The sequence below is a fragment of the Octopus bimaculoides genome, chromosome 1 (genome assembly GCF_001194135.2).
Source record: "Octopus bimaculoides isolate UCB-OBI-ISO-001 chromosome 1, ASM119413v2, whole genome shotgun sequence".
Lineage (NCBI taxonomy): Eukaryota > Metazoa > Mollusca > Cephalopoda > Octopoda > Octopodidae > Octopus > Octopus bimaculoides.
Genome location: NC_068981.1, coordinates 128807975 through 128831832, shown reverse-complemented (window position 1 = coordinate 128831832; position 23858 = coordinate 128807975). Strand labels below are relative to the sequence as shown.

The following is a 23858-nucleotide window of genomic DNA, read 5'->3' as shown; positions in this document are numbered from 1 at the left end:
GTTGCCAGCGTCAATTTTTTGTTCGAATTGATTTCATATTCAGTGTAATAATATACTTTTATAGGCTAATTAATGAAGTGAAAGTAATTTTCGCTATAAATCAATAAATAAAGAGTTAGTAGTAATTAAAGTTTGAAAATTTTGGTAGTTTTAGTAAATGGAAAGCCACAGACACATTCATGTTTTTTCTCTTTTAAATTAGCATAAATATTTATTTACACGAAAGGAAATTACCGGAGACATAACATGTGTTGTTTACAAATATTGACAACATGTGCTATTTTGTCACGTACAAAATGACAGCTTCCAAATCCTGTTTCCTCACTGGGTGAAAATGATCAAACTTTAAACCTCAATAACTTTTTAAAAACATTTTTCTAGAATAAATGAAATAACTCCAGTAATTCAGTTTTTGCAAGTGTATTATTGTGCTAACGTCGGAGTAACCAGTGAACATCAACACCAAGAAGGAAGAAATAGTATTTCCATATATTTATTCTTTTGCCCGACAGGTAGTTAGAGGACGGATAGTTGCTGCCTGCTAGTAGAGAGGGAAACAGTAAGGAATGCACGGTACTGACTAGAAAGGATAAAGGTGGTCTGCTCTGGTTGGTTGTATGCAAATGAGTTCATTACTGGGGTCCGACACTATCGTGGGAAAAAAATTTCGCAGCCGGCCCTAGGGTTGCTGGCATCCCAAACAAGCTGAACTTTGGCGTGTACAAGCTGACGGTCGTGGAAATTTCCTTGTCTTTGTCACGCCCTCCATGGTGCCCCTTAGCACATGGCGCCCCGGGCGACCCAGGTTCTCCGGTTTTTTCCAGTGTATCAGTGAAATACTAAAAGATGTTAGCTTCACACGCGCGCGCACACACACACACCTTATTGAGCACTTTTTCACTTTTTTTATTCTTATAGCTGGAATTTCATTTCATATTTTCCCTCTTAACTGTCACTATAATCCAAACTGTTCATTGCTTTGACGACACACCTTTATTGTTATCTCTTTGTGTAGTATGTTGTCAGACATAGTTGGCACTAAACCTAGTGGTAAAAAGCACACTTGCATTACTTACAAAAAAAATGTGTTTATACCATTTGCAGTATTCTGTTAACATGGATATTATTTGCTATCTATCAAGGTAACTCACAAATATGGCCCTCACTGAAGAATAAAAATAATAACCAAGCTGGCATTTATTTATTGCACCTAGTTTTTTTAATGTTTCTATTAATTTAAAAAAAAATAATATTACGCGTCCTTAGAGAAATTCTAATTGTGAAATATTTTTGCCCATGACCCTGCTTTCATTGTCAAGGTCATGCCAACGGACATTAAATATTGCTCTGGCTGTTTCAGTCACATTGTTCTGTTTTATAAAATCTAATATAGCCATCGACTGTGGTAATGCTGCGAGTGCGTTGGCTTGCTTCAGTAGGTTCCGTTAAACCTTGTGGTGTGCGACTAGTTGCTGTGATAAAAAAAATCCCCTCAAATGCTTCAATACAGTTTTGCTAGAAAGATTTGAAAGAATTAGAGGAAAGTTCGGTAATTTTCTTTCATGTAAATGTTTATGTTAATTTAAACATTTGTCAGCAAAATCTTATAAAATGACAGTGTTCTAAGAGATGTACATGTTTATATGTTATATATGAAAATTAAAATTTTATCAAGCCAGTTATTTTTATACAATAAATACATAAATAATCTCACAATTTTGCTCTAATGTGTTTGTGTCTGTGTGCGCGAATTACGTAACTTAATATTTCGTTATGAACAAAATTACTGTTACTGTATTCTTTCGAACAGACTGTTTATTTATCAGTGAATAGTTAATATTGTTTTGAGTTTTTAGTCTATAAAAATATTTAGCTTTCCTCCACAACCGTTTTGGGGAAGCAAACACACTATTCTATTGTGCCTAAGGTATTGCAATATTATGTCGTAGTTTTCATTATATAATTTCGTTCACACGTAGATACTTTATACGAATATAAATCGGCACCAGTATTTGAATGGCCTTTGTATTTTATTGAACTTAGGAGGATGAAAGGCAACGTTAAACTCAGCGCGATTTGAACTGAGAACGTAAGGCACCATAGCAAAGCATTTGGTCCGACGGTCTGACAATTCCGCGAAGGTCGATTTTGTTTTCTCTTCTATAACCGATAAAATAAGTAGCGATTAAATATCTCCTTCGAAATGTTTAGCATCATAACATTAGAAATCATTGGATTAGCAGTGACGTTAGTGTCAGACAAAACAAAGCCCTTGCGGTAATTATTCCGACACCTTAAGTTCCAAGTCCAGACCTTCCTTTCAATACCAGTCGAGTACTGCGGTGGAAGTAACCGACTTTCTCTCTCCTCTCAAAATTGTAGCCTTGAACCAATATCTGAAATCGCCATCATCATCATCATAATTATTAATTTTATTATTGTTACCATGCCGGACAAAATGCTTCGCAATATTTCTTCTGGTTCTTTGCGTTCAAAGTTCAGATGCCGCCGAGGTCAACTTAGTCTTTCATCCTTTCGGGGTCGATAAACTAAAATAAAATAAATCTCCCAACGTTTCAGGTCTTGTGCTTATAGTAGAAAAAATGGATCTAGTTGGTTTGGGTGCCAGCATTTCAATAATTAAAGTTTATCGAAATTTTTTTTATTTGGCACATTAATATATTTTTTCCAAGCTGAAATGCTGGAGTTATTTCATTTTTTCCAGAAAAATGTTTTTATAAAGTCATAGAGGTTTCAAGTTTGATCATTTTCACCCAGTGAGGAAACGGGATTTGGAAGCTGTCATTTTGTGTGTAACTGCACGTGTTGTCAACTTCCTGAAAATAGCACGTGTTTTTAACTGTAAACAAATCAAATTCTGCTTAATGTACGACATATAACCCCTCAAGACTTTTTTAAAATTTGAAATTTTCAGAAAAATTTCGCAAATTTGTACTCTACACATGGGAATCCATACGATTATGCGAAAAACATTGGGGGGGGGCGTGATTTAAGGCCTATTTAGCTGTTATTTGTAGCACATCTCACGACAATGATACAAGCAACAGAACACAGCATCAACGCACATGACATCGACAAAAGAGTTCTAATGTTTGGCTTGTTACTATGGAAACATGCATGAATGTGTCTGTGGCTTATGATTGGCTAAAATTACCCAAAATTTAATAACTATTTATAGCGAAAATGATTTCCATGTCATTCATTAGCCTATGAAAGTGTATCATTATACTGAATATGAAATCAATTCGAACAGAAATTGATGCCGGCAGCCAAACCAACTAGATCTGAAAGAATAATTATCATTAATATTATCTCAACTCTTGTCTTTCAATTGTCAAGTCTAGACGTGTGATTGGATCCTTGACCTTGCAGATACTTGGATACAACACTGATACAATCATACACCAAATACTAACAGATCTGATAAACTTAAAATAAAATATGTATTTGGGGTCAATTCAGTCAACTATATTCCTAACATGAAAACATTTCTAACCTGTATGATGTAAGAAATAATTGGCACCAAACTAAATATTTTGTGATATTTAATTAACGTTTGTTTACATTGCTTATTCAAGTCTTGCTAGAGTCAACGTCTTTCATTACTTTTGAGGTTGATTAAGTACTAGTGTCAATTAAGTTGTCATGCTTTCGACGCAAAAGTGTAAGGCGTTGTGCCAATGATAGAGATAATAATTATTTATTCTGTTATTGGCTTTCTGCCTAAGAAAAACATTATTAAACTTGGCTATTACGAACAATTATGAAACATTTGTCTTTTTTTTATATGATAAATCATGAATATTTTAAGTTGGTATGTGTCTTATAAATTAATTTAATGTAAGATTCTGAATTTTGAAAAAAATATACTTCTTTGAAGAAATGCCATATTGTCTATTTCCTTTAACTTTAGATTTCATTGTCCTTGGCCATTTCCCCATAATGTCTGCTACAGACCTAGAAAAACAGATGTGCAACAGGTGATTAACAAACGGCTTCCAATTTCTTCTCACAATTATAAAACATGTATGTATATGTATGAGAATGTATATGCATCTTTATATATACATGTAATATAATCTAATATAATAGTGGCAAGCTGGTAGATAGTTACCATGCTGAACAAAATGCTTAGCACTATTCTTCTGACTTTACTTTCTAAGTTCAAATGCTGCCAGGGTTGACTTTGCTTTTCGTTCTATCGGGATTGATAAAATAAGTAACAGTTGAGCACTGGGGTTGATGTAATTGACTTACTCTCTCCCCTGAAATTGCTGACCTTGTGCCAAACTTGAAATCAATATTATCTTTTATATATATATATATATATATATATATATATATATATATATATATATATATATATATATATAAATATAAAATACAGTTCTCTATCAGTTCTTTTTGGGTAGTGTTTTTTGGATGAATGTCTTATGTAACTCATGAACATTTCATTCTTCTGAAAGATGAGAGTTCTAAAAATTGTTGTTAATTCAATTTGAGCTTAATGAAATCTCTTTATAGTTTTCACAGTATGACCCAAGTCAAGCTATCCACACAACCAGGGATAATTGGTGCAACACATAGTCATTAATGAGTGTTACATATTTAGCCAATCATACAGCCACTCTCATATAGTTTCCATTGCAGAGGTTTAGTATATAAACAAATTTTCTGAGGCTGTATTTTACTTGTTTCTCAGATTAGTCTTCTAATGATTCCCTTCATGGGACTGTCACATTAAGTTGACAGCATACAACTACATTTTTTTTTTTTGTTTTTTCCAAAATAAACACACGCACTATATACCATATATACTCGGTTATAAATCACACTTTTTTACCCTGAAATTTTCACCTAAAGTTGGTGGTGCAACTTATAAACACTTCCTATAAAAAATCTTCTAGGTGCAAGTCATGTCTGAAGTTCCGACATTTGGAATAACCAAAAAAACCTGAATCACTAATTCTGAAGCCAAGAAATACATGGAAAACGATTTTTAGATATTTCTTTATATATTTCTTGACTTATTTTATTTAGTATGAAATAAACAATTAATTTTAAAAAGTGAGTTTAATGCTTGTTTGTTTTTGTACCGTACTTGTCTTTCGTTAATTCGACACCATGTTATTTGTTAACACGAAGAGAAAGAGGAATTTGTATGATATCACTTTCAAGCTGAAAGTTGTTGAATATGTGAAGTCGCATTTGAATCAAGCTGCCGAAAGAGAATTTGGAGTCTCAGAAAAAATGGTCAGGGATTGGCGTTTGAAAGAGGAGAAAATGAAATCTGTTGACATCAAATTGTAAAAGAAAATTAGGATAGGAATGAGTCCCAATGAAGAGTTGGAAACTATTTTGAGAGGCTGGGTGACTGAACTACGCACAAATGGACTTGTCATCACGAGAAACATCATTAGATTGTGGACTCTCCAAATGACTAAACAACATGATATATTTGAGGGTTTATGAAATGCCAGAATCTTATGCTGAGATTGCACAGAAATTACTTGCCAACGTAGAGAGAGCAAAGTTGATTCCTTCCATCGGTATGTAATAGATCTATGAAAGAGCCACAAGTTTGCCTTGGAAGTAATCAGTAAAATGGATTAGACACCCCTTTTCTCGATATGGTTGGAACTCTGACAGTTGACATTAAAGGGAAAAACACAATTTCAGTAAAAACTACGGGGAGCGACAAGGCTCACTTCACTACAATTTTGGCTTGTATGGCTGACAATATGAAACTTACCCCAGCTGTTGTTTTCAAAAGAAAGACTTTGGTGAAAGAGAAGTTTCCAAAGGGTATGGTAGTGTATGTTCTGGAGAAAGTGGGGGTGGATGAAACCATATTGACGAATGGTTAAACGATGTGTAGTTCAAGCGCCCAGGGGTTATGCTTAATTCAAAGTCGCTTCTATGGGACATGCTCAGGGCTCATCTGATCAACAGCATGAATTATAGATTAAAGGAGCATTGTACCTACCAAGCTGTGATTCCAGGTGGATATACATCTGTGCTTCAGTCACTCGACATGTCAGTGAGCAAGCCTTTTATGGTGAGCATGCATGCCAAATGGAATGAAATACCGTGCTACGACGGACCAAGAAATGGACTGAAATACCAAGTGAACTTGTGATGAAATCATTTTTGAAGCGTGGGATCTCAAATTGCATGGATGGTACAGAAGATGATGAACTATATAATGACTTCATTTGTACTAGAAATGTTATTCCCAGTGCTTCATCAGTTAATGAAGATAAGACAAGTGAAGACCAAGATCAGGATATATACGATGAGATCATCGCAACTGGGGAGTTTTACCAGTTATTTGGTGAAAGTGATGATTAGTATAACTTGATTCTTCCTTCATTTATTCTTCTGATTTTTGTCACAATGTTTCATACAGTTCCTTACAATTTAAAACAGTTTATTGTATTTGTTTTCCAATCATAGTACGTATGACTGCATGGTTTTGTGTGCCAGTTGCTGCAAAAGTATCCTAATAATGAAAGGCATAAATCAAAAAGTAAAGGGAAAGGATCAAGACAATTAAGTCTCAATATGATAAACAAATCAACTAGTGTTATCAAGGATAAAATTTTACATTATAAACAGCGGTTTGTAAAATGCATGGACTTAATGGGACAACAGTCATTGTAAGTCATCTTCAGCTTACTGAAAACTTGGTTACCAAACAACAACTTTGCCAGCGTGATTCCTAATTCAACTTTGCTCTCCAACATTAAAAAAGTCACTGTGATTTATAGTCAGGTCAATCATAAAATTCCCGATTTGAACCTTGTAAGTCGGGGGTGTCGTCTTATAGCGAGGGTGTTTTATAGTCAAGTATATACAATATTTGTTCTTCACTTGTTTATTACTGTTCTTTTCCTAACTCATGTTCATTGTCCTGAAATCTTTTGTCACACATCTGTGATCTTCTCAGTGACACTTTCCGTCTTTGTGTGTGCTCTTGCTCTACTTATTCCATTCTCAATGTACATGAGTTAGAATAAGAACAGTAATAAATGAGTGAAGAACAAATATATAGTGTGTGTGTTTATTTGGCAAAAAACAAAAATGACCATCCTCAAATACAACAATATCTGTTTCAACATACAACTTCACACCAGGAATCTCGCAACACAAATTCATAAACATTAATGCATGTCTTTTGAGACATGCATTAATGCAAAATGGCATTAGTAATTAAAGCAGTTCAATAGTGGATTTAATTTTTAAAATGTTTCTGAATGAATAATAATTATGGTGATTAAGTGTCTTTGTGGATCTATTTCAGTTAGTTATACATCCTTATTTTTCTTGGAGCGGATTAAAAACTAACAATAATTTCACTTCAACCTACATATAGTTGATACATTGGAACCATAAACTTAATTGTTCATATTCTGTTCACTACATTTCTTAGATTTATTGCAAATTTCCTGAGTTTTTAAATATGACAATGAGTGCTAATAGTAAACATTAAAAATCAAGACAGTAGCATTAATATCAAGCATTGAAGAGGCTATTTAAAACTTATAGTCAAACTGGTTTTACTGTATGCAAATAATGTAATTTATTTATGGAGAAAATAAGCTTCTTAGTATTTTATTTCCTTTTAAATGTCAGTATGTTGATAGACTTAATAGCAAGGAAAACAAATATTAGATTTAACTCTTTGCAACTTACTAAGAGCTGTTTATTTCTCGTTCTATTACAGAAGGAAAGCTATTTCCTATTGCCATCATCATCCTTGTTGTTGTCATCGTTGTTGTCGCCGTCGCGATGATGATGATAATTAAGGCGGCAAGCTACCTGAATCAATAGCATGCCAGGTAAAATGCTTGGTGGCATTCTGTCTGTCTTTATGTTCTGAGTTCAAATTCCGCTGAGGTCGACTTTGCCTTTCATCCTTTCAGAGTCAATAAATTAAGTACCAGTTGAGTACTGGAGTTGATGTAACCGATTTGTTCCCTCCCCACAAAAAATAGCTGCCCTTGTGACAAAATTTGAAATCATTATTATTATTAAGGTGGTAAGCTGGTAGATTTGTTAGCATGCTGGATGAAATGCTTAGCGGTATTCTGCTTGTTGACATGTTCTGAATTTTTTCTCCCTTCCTTCATTATTCATCTATCACCCTTCCTTTTATTCATATGTTGTGATGGAGAAAAATAGAAGATACATGGCATGCTCTTTGCCACTTCCTCTCTCTCATTGCTATTACTTTCTCTCACTCAGGGCTATTACTCTCATTACATCTCCTTCACTGAATTACTATTTTCTCTCCTCTCCCTTCACTTATACTACTCTTTCTCCTACTGCCTCCTGATTTTGGACTAATATATAAAAACACTGTGCTCATTATTATATTAGGAGATTCCATTTTCATCACACCCTCACCACATATAGTCATCAAGTGTAGTACCAAGTACTAACAGTACTCCTTTTATCTTCAAACTGTATGCCCAGAAACTACTTCACTGAATTCTTCATTTTTTTCTTTTCCTACAGCTTTTCAATCTTAATCTATGGAAACATATGATGGTGGAACTCATTTCCAAAAAAGGCAACCTGTTTGACATTGCAACTGTTTCAGCAATTCATACATAAAAATATTTGTAAACAGTCAACTTCCCTATCATCTGGACTCACCCTCCTTTCTCCTTTTCCAGTAACTACTAATAGAATTTGTTTAGAGCTGTATTTACCAGACACATTTAGTCTTATGTCACACACTTATGGTTGCTTGCTCTTATGAACTTCAGTCGGACATCTTTGATGAGCTTCATCTAACTCTGAATTCTTGGATCAGAAGTTTGCTCTCAGACTATCTATTGTAGGGAGCACTGATGACTCTTACTGACCCAGGTTCTGCCAATACAAGTGTACCCTACCCTCTTTTTGTACTTGGATATTCCTTTTGTTGTTACTTTTAACTATACACGCATTCTTTCACTGGTGATAATAGTCACTTTAAAAAGTTACACATTTTTCTTAGCAAAAAAGCTGCTTCTCAACTTTCTAGCTAAGATCAAACTAGTTAATAATTTGAAGAACTATAATCATGATACGTACATAGTTTCCAATCCAAGAAAACATAGACAAATATTTGCTGTGAAAAATTTCTCATACTTTCTGTTTAAAGTAAAGCATATATAAACACTTGCATGTGCTTGTGCACACACACACAAACACAAACATATGTATGCATGTTTGTATATATATATATATATATATATGGCTGGCCGCCTACACTTTTTTCTGCAAAATAGGGGTAGTTTATCCTGTTCAGGCTATATTATTAGCATTATCATGTGTTTGAGAATTTAGAATCACTTCTTTAAACTTTCTAAGACATCTCAACGCTTCTAAAAGCAAATTTCGTTTGTTTGTCTACGTTCATCGTAATTTGAATTTATATATATTTATATATCTGTGTGTGTGTGTGTGTGATACTATAAACATGGAGTGTGAGGTGCAATTCTTCACCATGAATATTTGTGCATCTGTTTATATACATTTTCTTTGGCCACAATGAGCATCTATCTCTCTTTCTGTCAATCTGTCTCAACATTCACCATCCCAACTTCCAATCATTGATACTCACACAGCCAACATCAATACAAAACGTAATACAACCACTACCATTACCAGTCCACCACATCCCTTTATGCAAAACAACAGCAACACGAGCATAAATAAGATAAGAAACTGCATCTAAAATAATCACTTGAGATAATGTGGTACTCTAGTGTATTTTAAATGTTGAATGAAGTGTCTTTGATCTTAGGCCAATGAGGATTGATTTGGGACTAAACAACAACACCAATAAAATTAAAAGAACATTATGACCACTACAATTACCTACAATTTGTATTCCCACCATTATCATTACCTCCAGCACTAACATCAAAACCAATGCAACTAACACCTCTCCAAGTGTCACTACTAACCTACCAACTAGCAACAACAATAGTAATATCAGCATGTCTGTAGCTATGTGGGTTGTATGTCAACGTAACTATTTGTGTATGTACATGTGCGTGTGTGAGTAGAGGGTGCATTTTTATGGTACAATTTAGAGGTACAATGGTGAAGTGCCCATGAACCAGTAATCATAAAGTATTTTCTCCTACCTCACTCCTTTTCATTTTCTCATTTCCATTCTTACATCTATAGGAATAAGACAACAATCTTTTGCTATTACAAAACAGTTCTTTCCTAGTGCTATTTTTTACTGCATAATTGTTGTGGGTAGTTATTGATTGCTACTGCTGTTGGATTTACCTTCAATTCAACTTATCTAGAAAGAAACCATCAAGTGGAACTGAATGTAGTAGAGCAAAAAGGAATTGTATAAGGATTACACTGGATATTAAACTTGATGTTTTAAAAGGGCTTGAAGTAGAAGAAAAAAAAATCATCCTCATTGGTAAAGCATTAATACTTGCAACATCTATGGTGGGATAATTACATGACAATAGGGAGAAAATTAAATCAAGTGCTCAAGAATTTACTCCATTACCTGCTTGGATATTTTTTCATAGATATTTGACCTTATTTTTTTTCAAAAAGTGAGTGCTAGACATAATATTTCCAAATGCATTGCTTCTTTTAGACAGTGCACCAAACCAGCCAGTGAACTTAAATGAGCTTTCTGATAATGTGAGAGTAGAATATATCTTTAACACTACAACTTCTTTACTCTATCCAGTGAATCAAGGTGTGATATCTAACTTCAAGGCATATATCATCTGTGAAGAACTTTCAAACAATTTATGGAAGTAGTTAGAGATTTTTGAAAAAAGTTCAACGTAATGGATACTGAATCATGGGATGACATAAAACCTTTAACTTTGAATGGTGCTTGGGGAAAATATAAGGCCAGACTACATCCATAACTACAGTGTTTTCACAAATAGAAAATCTACATCAAAATTGGAAAGATATGACACTTACAAATGGAGTCATATAGGATGCTGTATTTGAATGATTAGTTGATGATTTGTAGAAGTCATATAGGATGATGTAGTTGAATGATTTCTCTACAGAGAAACTTTATCTAATTAGGAGTTGATGCTGTTAGAACAAAAGTAAACTGAGAATACAAATGAAAATACAGAAATTTTACCAACTCCACTTAAATGGACTGCAAAGAATATTGCTAAAGGGTTGGTACTTACAGAGTAAGGTCTGCAAGTTTTTGTTGATGACCCTAATCATGAATGTGGCATAAAAATTACAAGAGGAGTTAACAATGTGCTCAGTTTCTACACTAAGCTGTATAAAAAGATGATGCACCAGAAACACCAAACAATTTTGGATAAGTTTTTTGCTCCTCAATTAGATGAAATGTAAGATAGAAGATAGTGTCCCTTGTCTTTCCTGTAACTCTTATTCCACAATCACTGCAATCCCTCACACAGTAGTCAACGTCTTTTGTCGTACTAATGTTCCCTATTACATTATTATTATTTATTCACTAATATATTTCTCTTCTAATATTTTCATGCACTGAGTATAAAAATAGAAGTTGTTATTTTTTATCTTGGGTTTCAAAAATGTCACTTATGATATGAGCATCAGGTGCACTGACATATATATTCATGTGTCAATAGTTTCAAATCTCTAAATACCAATATTCTACCAGTTTGTAATTTGGAATATCTTGTGACTTTTAAGAGCAATTATAACTGATTGCAATGTTATAATAGTTGTACTCATGGTAATTGTCAGTATTCATGAATTTCCTCTGAGAAATGTAAAAGGAAGGGTCAGTCAATGTGATATAACAGCACAAATCATTTTCACTTTATAATCTTTTTTCAGGGGATGTTAATTCTAGTCTCACATATTGTGATATTTGAATGCCAGCCTTAGGTGGTAATTCCTCTATAGAATACTTTGTAATACTTTCATTCCATTCTTGCAGTGTAAGAACATTTTAAGTTGATAATGACTTACAATATTAAATTTGAAACCATTTAAAATTAAACATTGAAAATTGAATAAATTTGAAACTAAGGCATCTGTGGAAACTTGATAGAATTGATCCCAAGGCTATGTATAGTGATAAATTATATACAATTCTTCCTTTTATTTTCTGTATATCAACTATATATTTAGAAAACAGAATGCTTTGTTTCTTGTTGGTAGAATAATGCAATTAAAATTACACACTATGTGATTGTGAATACAGGCATGCAATGTAACATAACTTAAATGAAGTAAATATAGTAGTTCTTAAATTATCACAATAATCAAAGTATATTTTATTGTCTTTAAGGTCAAAATGTTTATGAGCAGATTACTAAAGAAGTAAAGGTAGACAAAAATAATGTTTGTTTTTTAAACTGTCAAAAGTTATTCTGTAGAGGCTAAGCCAAGATAGAATTTAATTACTAATGAAAGGGGGAGAGAGAGAGAGAGAGATCTTATCTAAGGTTGCCTATGACAACTATGAGAGTTGGGATAGACAGCAGTTTTACTTCTGTTTAAGCAACCAAAGATTAGCTCACAGACTACCAGTTTCTGATTGGCTTTATGACAATGGTGAAACTAAAATATTGTCTGCATAATGTTGCTATACATCTCTCGAATGCTGATTCTTATATTGACCATTAGATTTCATGATTTTCAAAGCTGTTGTTTTTATTTTGTTTATATTTTGATAGTTATTGATCAATAATTGTATAAATGCATTTATAACCTGTATCAGTTGCTTGTCATCTTGAAATTGAAGGGCTGATAAACAGCACATTAGAATATATATGATGCTTTGTAACTGGAGTTCAAGTGAAATTAGAGATGAAAAAATATTCTCATGATTTCAAATAATTTAAAATGGGAGAGAAGGGATAAATCTTTTTGCTTTTTATGGGTAAAAAACTAGGTCAACAGTTAAAAGCATTTTCAATTCAATGATAGGTCTATTCAAAAGATAATTTAGTAACATTGATGATGTACCTATTATTATCATTGTTAATTGTTTTGGTAGTGTATGGGAGATAAGGTAGTACGTTTGTTGAAATGCTTTACAATATTGTGATATGTGCTTTTACATTGTGAGTAGAAACCCCATCAGGCTTAACTTAGTCCTTTATCTTTCTGATACTGTTAAAATTATCAATATATTGTTATATGCTGACATTGTAATCCTGTAGAGAGAAGCAGTGCATGACCCTTTTACTGTAGAAATCAGATATATTCATTCATAATTTTATTACCCTTAACTGCAGAAAGCAGTTTTATATATTAATCTATCTTTTGTTGAGACATGTCAAGTTTATTGAGGTAATGTAACACTCTAGAAAATGCATATTTAATGTCATTACTGCAACAACCATGACAGTTGATTTCTTAAAGAATTAACAGAATAGGTAGATTGCTTGAAAACATACCTTGCAGTATTTAGTTTATGACTCTTTATACTCTGAGTTCAAATTTTACTGAAATTCATTTTGCTTGAGGTTCATTTAATCAATTATGTTCTCCCACCAAAAATTTGCTTTATACAATATTAGAAATCACTACTATTGGTTGAATGTGTTTTTCATTATTGTATGCTTGGATCAGATTTTTATTATATCCTGAATATTTTTGTTTAAACAATAATGTTATGACCATGCTGGAGCATTGCAGTCACTCAATTTGTAATTTTGTGGCATGTGTGTCCAATCATGAAATAATGGGCTGTAGATGATTTCTCCTTTTGCTATAGACACCTGTAGGTGATTGGTTAAGCATATTAGATAGAATGCAACTTGCTTAACATCAAGTGGATGTAGACCTTTTATTGTATTTGACTGTTTAAAAAGCTATGAAGTTTGTTTTATCCCTCAGGCACTAACTTTCTTCTCATGTTATTATTAACGTTTTAGGCAGTGAGCTGGAAGAATTGTTAGCATGCCAGGCAAAATGATTAGCAGCATTTTGCCCGCCTTTATGTTCTGATTTTGAATTCTGCCAAGGTTGACTTTTAGGGGTCAATAAAATAAGTAGCAGTTGAGTACTGGGGTCAATGTAATCAACTAGTCCCCTCCTGCACACTTACTTGCTGGCCTTGTGTCAAAATTTGAAATTATTATTAGTAATACATTGACCATTAAACAAAAAAATTTTTTTATATTTTCTCACATAAAAACCTTGTCAAGAAAGCTGAAGCCCAGCAGTTGTGAATTTTATCTTCCCATGTGCATTTTAGCAAAGATATATTGATTTCTGTGTCATCTAAAATTCAATAACTTAATATTTATGCATGTGAAGTACATTTTCTTGAGTGGAGATAATCTAATTTGTTTTCTCTGTTATTAACTATTTGCTGAAATATAAATAAAATTGTTATATTCTCACTTGATCAAAGAAATGTTGAAGTATTTCTATGAAATATTGAGTTTTTGAAAGCTTTGCTGGATAAAACTGGATTTCATTTTCTCACTTAGTTAATGCTATGTAATATTATAATCAAAATATCTATCATTTTCAAATTTTACAACTTAAATATATATTTATATTTAAGTTTGGAACATTAGTAAATGATGTTCAGAACTTTACTGAAATGTTATGTTGTATTTGAAGTAGATGTAATTTAACAGTGTTAATCATCATAAATACATGTTTATTTTTCTTGTTCTCTCATCCACATCATTTTATATTCATTTTTCAATACTTGCATGGGTTGGATGTTTTCTTCAACACAGCATCTTGCTACTTGTTACAGTTCTTTCATGAGGTTCAGCTTCTTCAGATTACCTTCCATCACTTGTGTCTTCATTGGTCTTTCGCACTTGCAGGTTCCTTCCACTTAGATCACTTGGCACTTCTGTATCCAGATATCATCCTACATTCACATCACATATCCATCTTGGCTTACATCTGGTTTATATCCATACAACACTATATCTGATTACTTTTATATCCAGATTTTTTTCTCAGCTCACTTGTGTCCCATTGTTCACATGCTCTGCATTCAGTGGTCATGTTTTGCTATTATCAGTGTATCTGATCCTTACTTGGAGAGAGAATCCCTTTACTGACAGCAGAGATTGCATGCTTAGCTTTTCCCACTCCATCCTTTCTCTGGTTTTTATACTTTAAGAACACCTTCCTCCAGTGCTGCTTAGGTCACCTAGGTAAAAGAACTCATTAACTACGAAGAAACCTAAACCTTCCTAAGAATTAATTTCATGGCTGCTCTTACTCTTTACTCCTATACATTCTGATACTTCTGCATCTCTTGTCCACATTGAGTGAACAAGAGTATTGAATTCTTTTCTGTTCCTTTTTGCCAGTTAAGCATAGCCACTTCATAGATTGCAGTATAGTTCTGTCTTCTTTCTAGTTAACTAAAACTTTTAAACATTTTCACTGTGTTTACTTTAAGATCTCTTGATTCTAGAACTTGCTTCCACATTTACAATTTCTTCTTTAACTCTTTAACAGATTCAGCTAAGAAAAATAGGTCATAGGCATACAGGCAGCCTGTATTAAATTTCTCTGTAAATGGCTTCCACAAACCATTCATATACATTTAGTTTTATTCCTTGAGCTAACGCTAAGTCTAGTGCTTTGCTTTTTGCCTAGAATTACTTCTGTAGTTGTTATTTAATTATAAGTTAGCTCTGATTCAACAGATTTATGGTTAATGGCATTCCAGCTGTGACAATTCCATCTGTTTTGTATATCTTGGACTACATAAATACATCTAGCTCTCCTTCTAGCTACCTGGTATTGCTCTTTGCACTTCACTTTTCCATTCTTTCCAGGTTTGTCTTTGAGTTTTTATGACACTATCTACCATATCATTCTATGCCCATATCCCCTTCTGCTTGGTTAGAACCTAGCTCTGTCCACCAGATATAGGCTGTGACTTAGAGTAGGTTGTCTTATAGAGACTGTTGTCTCTATGTTATGGGTTTCTATCTCCACCTGTTTCTCAATATGCACATCATCTAGAACTTCTTTGAAGCTATCTCTATCCAAGGAATCTTTCAACTTCCTATGTTCTTTCTGAAGTCTGACTTGTTTGTGTGTGTTCAGTTGAGTGATAGGCGATAAAGTGGGTGCCTAGCTGTTTCCTTTAAGTTAATGCTGCAAATAAGGTAATTTGGCTCACAGAACTTTAAGAGACTTAATTTATCTTCATTTTGTTATACCATAACCATAGCTTCCATGACTGTCAGATTAGCCACTGTGATGTTGCTAAGCATGTCCATTAAAGTTGTCATCAGTTATGAAGATAGTCTGCAAGAAGGCCCTATACAAATAATAACCTTTCACTTATCTGTCAGTCCTAATTGTAGTACACATGCAAAGATTATTGTTGCTGTCATGTTGCTTTTGACTTGCCTAAACTTTCTATGTTTAATTACACACTTTACCCTACCAAAATCAATATTAAAACTAGGGGTGCATAGAATACATAGTACAAGGCTGCTACCTATTTTTCCCAATGCATTTTTATTATGAAATAAAGTAAAACTTTTTCATTTTTCAAATAATTTTTTTATTATACTTTCATATATTTTATTTAAAATAATATATTAAAAAATTAGTATGTTGGACTATAATAGATTATCTAATTCTTTAGCAGTTGTGCAACACTGCATGTTATATGTAGAATTATATGTTTTTAAGATAACTTAAGTACACCAACTGAGATGTGTATTATACATGGACTTGTATGGTAAATATTCTATCACATTCTGACTATTTGAGTTTCTTTATTCATTTCTCTGTCTACATTTCTCTAAATTACCTGGAAGAATTTGCACCTATGTTATTTTCCCATGAGGAGTCTGACTGAGCTCTCCTCCAGCTTATCTACTTGCCTCCATTTTAACATCTCTATATCCTCTTCAGACTTACTTTTCATCGTGCCAAAGTTGATGGTGGCAACCTTGAAGTTTTGCACCTGACAGGGAGAGGAGAATTTCTGGTGGTGTTTGGGTTGTTTGATGCCTATTTTCTGCATCTGAAAAGAAGAGTTGAGTTGATGTAAATGGCCAAAGGGTTCATGCACATGGCCAGATGTTCCCATTTGGTCACCACACTGCTATGAACAACAATAGAATGGGAAGCTTTTTTATACAGAATTAGGTTTGTTCATTGATTTGATTGTCATGTTTTTTGCATGTTATTTTTGTTTGTTTGACAACTAGATACCCTTCCTATCACAAATGTTTTTATAACATGAACTTGATACATTTTATTATACTGCTACCATTAGAGAGATTGTTTGGCAGCATTGAAAGATCTCGTCTTATTGCATCAATTTTTAATCAGAATTGCTGTTGCTGTGTCTTGCAGAGTCCACATCTCACATTTGCAGAAGTTTATTCACAATTACTGCTTTCCCAGTTTAGTTACTGTACAGCCCAGCCTCCAAGTCAGATGTGGGGTCAAGTCTCTCCATAATGCTGCTTGCTCACAGTATAATATACTGTTAAGGGGGCGCACAGTGTGGTAGCTGAAGGTTTGAGAGTTATAGTAAACTGGTAAGTTTGTTTGGAGTACCTGAATTTCTAGACTAGTCATGCTTCAAGAATAACATGGTAGCACATCTCTCCCTAACATAGGGTTAGGGTTAGGTATTTGATTACCAAGCAGATGGGAATTGCCTGAGATTGTTGCATTTTGCCCTTACTGTCTATGGCAGACAGCTGGGGATTAGGCTATCTTCATAGTATTAGACAGGGAACCTCCATGGCCAAGTAGAGTGGAGGGGAAAGCTGAGAAGCAATATAAGGATAGTTTGAGTAATGACTGCTCAAATTTGTCAAGCTCGGGATGGGAGAATGGAGGGCCACCAACTATGTTTGCATGGAGACAAATAGAGAGAGAGAGAGATTATGTACACTTCCTAGAATTTAAAGAAGACTCTTAATAGTAATAGCAATAAAAGTAACATAAATATTTTCTTAGCTTAAAATTAGCACAGTTGCTCATATCAGCTTTGGGAAATGGTGAACAATATGTCACCTTCACAAGCTGTCAGTATTTGCAGATGGCTGATTACCTACCTGGACAAATCTTTGATGAAGCTGTTGGAAAAGGTAGGAAGAAAGAGAGAAAACACCATATTTGCACAACAACCATTATATGTATATAATTTTTTGCATTGAAGGGTCACACTCAGTCTCCCTCCCTCTCTCTCACATAAATTGCATGATGGTATTTATAATTTATTGTCATAAGAGAATATAATCTTGCTTACTCTCTCTCTTTCTCTGTGTTAGGAGACAGAGCAACATACGTAATAAATTAGTTGTGACTTACTCTTTTGATTTTTAATTTAATCTAATGAATAGCTAGCATATTTCCTTTGAAAAATTAATTTTAGTTGTTGATTTGCTGTGTTAAGAGATTTTGTGTAGTCTACTTTCTTCTTGCTTGATTGTGTTCAAATTCCTATTTTATTTAGTCTCACTTTCCTTAGCTTAGTCCCTCCTCCCTTATAAATAATTCATAGCCTACTGTCACACTATTACTGCTCAAGATATTTTATTGTATTTTCACCTGAAACATTGACTTTATTTTATTAGATACAAAGCTATATGTAGAGACTAAATAAAAGTAAGACACATTGAAGGAGTTCAAGGACAACTAAATTTTAGTTACACCTACCCAGCTGTGACTGAAAATTTAGCTATCTCTTAAAATTGAACTGGCTTGTTTTTTTTAACATTTTATCATTATAATTTATTAGACCAACTTTAAAGTTTTGAAAAGGAATAGGAGAGTACTTGATTCAACTGATTATTTATTATACAACTGATAATTTATTTTATCAATCTTCAGTTGTATGGAGAGTAAAATAGATAAATCTGTAGTGAGACATGTTAGCACTATTTTGTTCTGGTGGCATAACACATTTGTGCTATGCCCATTTTGTCCATTTACTGGTGGTTGCAGAAGAATACATGTGGCAACTTCCACCCAGCAGTGAAGCACATGTTTTTCAAAGGCAAAAAACCAGTTGCCATTGGATGACTGAGATGAAAACATCCAGTTGCTGTTGGACTTTCAAGTTGACAAGATGTTGTCTCTGATTTTTCGGTGAGATTCTAACTTGCTTTGCATGCCACTTGTTGGATTTGTTGTATATTCTTGAAACCTTCAAGTTACAAAATAAACTAACTTGTATGTTATTAGAAATTAACTTTTGTCTCACAACACGCTATTTAACTTGAACCTTTAATTACCTAGGGGTGTATTTTTCTACTATTACATGTGTGAACTACCATCAAGGAATAAAAGTGTTATGTTTATTAACAAAAAACATTGCCTTCTGATATTTCTTACATACATACTAACCAAGCCAATGTGGTATTGTCATTCTATTTTGTCAAACTGGTAACATAACTTCTATCTCCTATACATCACATTACTGTTCTAACTTAACTTTATCTTCTATTGCTTGTTACAAATCTCAATAGGATTTGAACTCACACAGTGAGATATCAAAATATATTGCCAAGTAGCTCATTCTCCACTCTCTGTTCCAACTTCTTAAAGAAAACTTTGTCATATTAAAATCAAATTTCTTTCAACTTTGATACATGTAAGTGTAGTATTGTAGAGATTGTTTAGGATGGGATGGATTAAAAGAGCTAACATAGATCATATGGAGATTGTGTTTCTGTAATTTTATAAGGGCATGAGAAATCTGATAAAGAAATCTAATTTCTGGATAAGAATTACTCAAGATAGAGAATTAAACTAAGCGGTTGATAATTTTAAAATGAGGTCCAGTAATTTACAAGGATTGTGCAGAGTAATGAAACTAAAAATTTATGTGTCAACTTTTTAGAGGTTGGATATAAGAGGAATACAACTACTTCTATGTATGAAAATAACAATTTTTAAACATACACAATACAGTATGTATACATGAAAAAAATGCTTGCCGAGAAATGCATAAGGAAATAAATAAGAATGCAATAATGTCTTAGTAGAATAATTAACTCGCCACACAAGATGATGAGAAATGGGGCAGTAGGAGTTACATCAAGTTGAACATCCAACAAAATCTCACTTTTAGAACTTGTTTTGACACTATTACTTTCACTTCTACGTGATGACCCTTTCCCAGTCATCTGTGCACATTTGTATTTAAAATCTATTGTTAGGAAAGATAGATGGGAAAGTGGCACCAAACAGCACAGCAATAAAATCTAAGGAAAATAGTAATGAGCTGCATCTGCCCAAAGTGGTCTTGTTACTTTGGACACAAAATGAAAATACTAGAATGAAAGAGTTAGAGGAGTGAGTTTGAAAAGTGTGAGCTGTATTGAGGATAGGGAGCAATATATGATTAAACTTAGTAAAAAAAAAAACAGGGCAAAACTGTTGACAGCATTGAGAAATGAGGTTAACTGAATTGGTATCACACACATACATCTGTGCGCATGCACACACATGCAAATAAGGTGTGGTAGAGGAGTGAATGGCTAGTTGTTAGCAAGCATATTGAAAGCAATTAAAAACAAAGTGTGGGAGTAGAGAAGGCATTAAGTAGCTGTTGGCAATAATGTTAGAGCAATGTAAAAAAAAACTAGAAAACGTTTGTAGAAGAAAAGCTTGTAAGTAACAAAAATTTATAGAGAATACAGACAGAAAAATGGTAAGGGGAGCAGCTGGATGTATAAAGTGTTATCTCATATATATTATTTCTCAGAAAAAATAATTTTTTGTACACAAATGTATGAATCATGATTTTAGGTTTTAAAATCATTAATATATACAGGTGCAGGCGTGGCTCTGTGGTAAGAAGCTAGCTTCCCAGCCACATGGTTCTGGGTTCAGTCCCACTACGTGGCACCTTGAGTAAATGTCCTTTACTATAGCCTTGGGCTGACCAAAGCCTTGTGAGTGGATTTGGTAGACAGAAACTGGAAGAAGCCCATCATAGAGAGGCATTAAACCAACAGGTTTTGGGATCTGCTGATGTGCTGTAAAGCTAAGCACTTTATGGACGTGAGACTCAGGGTAATCCCATTAACCGGCCTTATTTAACTTGGTTTATATATATATTTATATGTGTTTTTGTCAGCTCCCCCCACCCCCCACCGGCCATTGCTTGACAACTGATACTGGTGTGTTTATGTCCCTGTAAATTAGCGGTTCAGCAAAAGAAACTGATAGAATAAGTACTAAGCTTACAAAGAATAAGTCTTGTGATAGATTTCTTCAACTACAACCCTTTAAGGTGGTGTTCCAGCATAGCTGCAGTCAAATGACTGAAACAAGTAAAAGAATAAAAGGATACAGAGGTTTCTGCAAAGGTGGAATTACAGGCTGTATCTCCAAATTAGTGTTCATACTTTATTAATTTCCATTTCCACAACCTGGGGGATGCATGTGGACAGGATTTTATATTTGTTGGTGTTGAGAGAAAGGTTTGGGTATTAGGTTCTCTTGCCTCGATGTTTCTGATTGAAGTCTGTTTCGTAGGAGTTACATTATATAAACTCTTGATTAACTCTTAGTCATCTCTAATCAAACAAAACTATAATCAAAGATATTTCAGCTATGACAATCCTATCATTTTTCCAGGTATACTGTATTCAGAACCACATTAACTCATTTGTTCTTATTCAGGATGGTAGGATTGGGTTTGAGGGATGTTTTTCTTCTATTTCTAATAGACCATGTAGAAGCTCTCATTAGCTTGAAAGGATTTTGTAAATTGCAAGTGATATTTTTCACAATTCAGTTGTGTGTCTTTGCTTGTTTCCAATGAAAAATATTTGTCGTTGAAATATTCCTGCTCTACATCCTATTAAAATCTGCTTTTCACCCATATTCACTTTTAGTGTATCCAGTTGATGATGATTTTAATTAGCTTGGAGTTATATATAATAGCCTAACTCTACTAGGGGGCCCATTATAGATTTTTATTGAAATCCAGTTAGTCTATAATTGAACTGGATGTTAGTTTAACATGTAGGCAAAGTTTCGTGAAGATTGGTTTACTGGTTTAGGCAACAAGATAGTAACAGACAGAAAGATAGAAATTGCCATTTTTGTATAAAATTTATATTGGATTTCTTTTTAGCTTGTAACAATTTTTATGTTCATATATAACATATAAACATGTACATCTTTGAGAACATTGTCATTTTATAAGATTTTGCTGGCAAATTTTAAAATCAACATAAACATTTATTTGCATGAAAGAAAATTACCAGAGAGCTTGCCTCATGGGCATCACTTGATGGCTCGGTGAGGCGAGCTACCAACCTTGACAAGAACTTCATGGTCAGTGGCCCAGTCCCGCTAAATGTCTCAAACTCCACAGGTTGGATGAGGTAGTTCACTGTCAGGTCTCAATGCTTCAGGGTTTTTTCCATTCAGCTGTGAAAGCAGTAACCCTCCCATTAACTGCAGCATCCAGGATGTAAGAGGGAGCAAAGGACTCACAGACTATGGTGTCCCAAATGAGGCACCTACTTTTAACCCACCTGGTCTCTTTCCATCACTTCTGGATAACCTTGACAGCTCCAGAACTGAGGGAATATTAATCCGAGCCAGGGCCTGCTTAATGATTAGGTTTAGCTTGGTGTGACAAGTGAAGTGCCCAGCATTTAGGTGGCAAGACAGACCCTAAAGACCTGTTGTGTGGAAGGGACTACCACAGTGGCATCTTAGTCCCCTACAGATGTCAGCTCTCACTCTGAGTGCGATGGAGATGTGGAGTTCGTCTAGACTGAGTAGACCTCCAATGTTGGCCACAGGCAGGGCATCAATCCAGTCTCCTGAGAATTTTGCTCAAGCTGAAAGTAGGCGACACCTTGAAAATTGATCAGATTGATGAAGGAGAAAGTTGAAAGTGACACCTGAACGCAGATTGTCCCATTCTCTCTGTTTCCGTCTATCCTCCACTGTAACCAGAACTGAGGAGAGAATGTTGCCTATCAAAGAGGAGCAAGTGTGGATTGAAGAAAGAAAACAGGGAAGAGATAAAGATGAGCACTTGTGCAGACCTAGAACCCCAAGCATTTGGTTGCAGGAGCCTGGGGAGAGTTTGACATTTACCAAGCATTTCAGTTTTCTGAAGATTAGATCATCAAATTATTGGAGGGATGACAGGAATCTATAAGAGGGACTAACTCTCAGAAAATACAATAGCTTAGGAATCAACAAGTAATTCCTAAGTATAAAAAAACCTTAGTGGGGCTCAGTTACTTCAAGGGTTTTTTTAGAAGTTGTTTGCGGCTAGCCATGTTGGATCTAAAGATAGACTCAAAAGCTAGGTCAGTAATTGGGGCTCCAAGGGAGTACCATGCTGATGAAGGAGGAATCACAATTGAGGGGAGAGAATCAACAAATAAATAGTTCAGTAGTCTGCTCATGCGAAGCTGGGTGATTGAGGAACCAGAACTCGCAGTTGGAGCTGTTAACGCTAACACCTCTATGACCAAGTTCCTCAATAATTGTCTTCACAGTTGCAAGCACTTTGTCAGGAGGGTCTCCCAGACAAGCATCATCAAGGTACCAGACACATTTTTCAATTGGTGTTTGTTGTTTAGGTTTGTACATGAATGATATTGATGCGACCACCGAAAATACAATTAGTGTTATATCCCTATCTCCCGAGCTGGGTTTTGAAACCGTATTCTGGTTGTTGGGGACAATGGCATTTCCTTTGTCTTGTCAGCAACCACAGCTATTTTTAGCGTAGGAGTGATCGCTTCCCCTTTCCGGTCAGCGAAAGTTAAAAAAAAGCAGGATAGGAATCGTACTGAACTGACCCAGCTTTGGGAGGGGGTAAGGTAGCACGATTGAGCTACGGTATTTTGTGATAAATACGAGAACAGGGATTGAAG

General features: G+C 34.3%; 1 protein-coding gene and 1 long non-coding RNA gene across 2 annotated transcripts in view; both read left to right on the top strand.

Annotated features, from left to right (window-relative positions):
* Positions 1 to 17320, top strand: part of LOC128248680 (uncharacterized) — a 70095-nt gene extending 52775 nt beyond the window's left edge. Inside the window, exon 3 of the long non-coding RNA XR_008264832.1 lies at positions 16891 to 17320. This is a non-coding gene — a long non-coding RNA (uncharacterized LOC128248680). The remainder of the gene's footprint in view (positions 1 to 16890) is intronic.
* A 5394-nt stretch (positions 17321 to 22714) lies between these two features.
* LOC128248161 (stress response protein NhaX-like) overlaps positions 22715 to 23858 on the top strand; it is an 8980-nt gene continuing 7836 nt past the window's right edge. The window contains exon 1 of the mRNA XM_052969018.1: positions 22715 to 22811. Within this exon, the coding sequence (XP_052824978.1) occupies positions 22715 to 22811 (97 nt within the window). The remainder of the gene's footprint in view (positions 22812 to 23858) is intronic.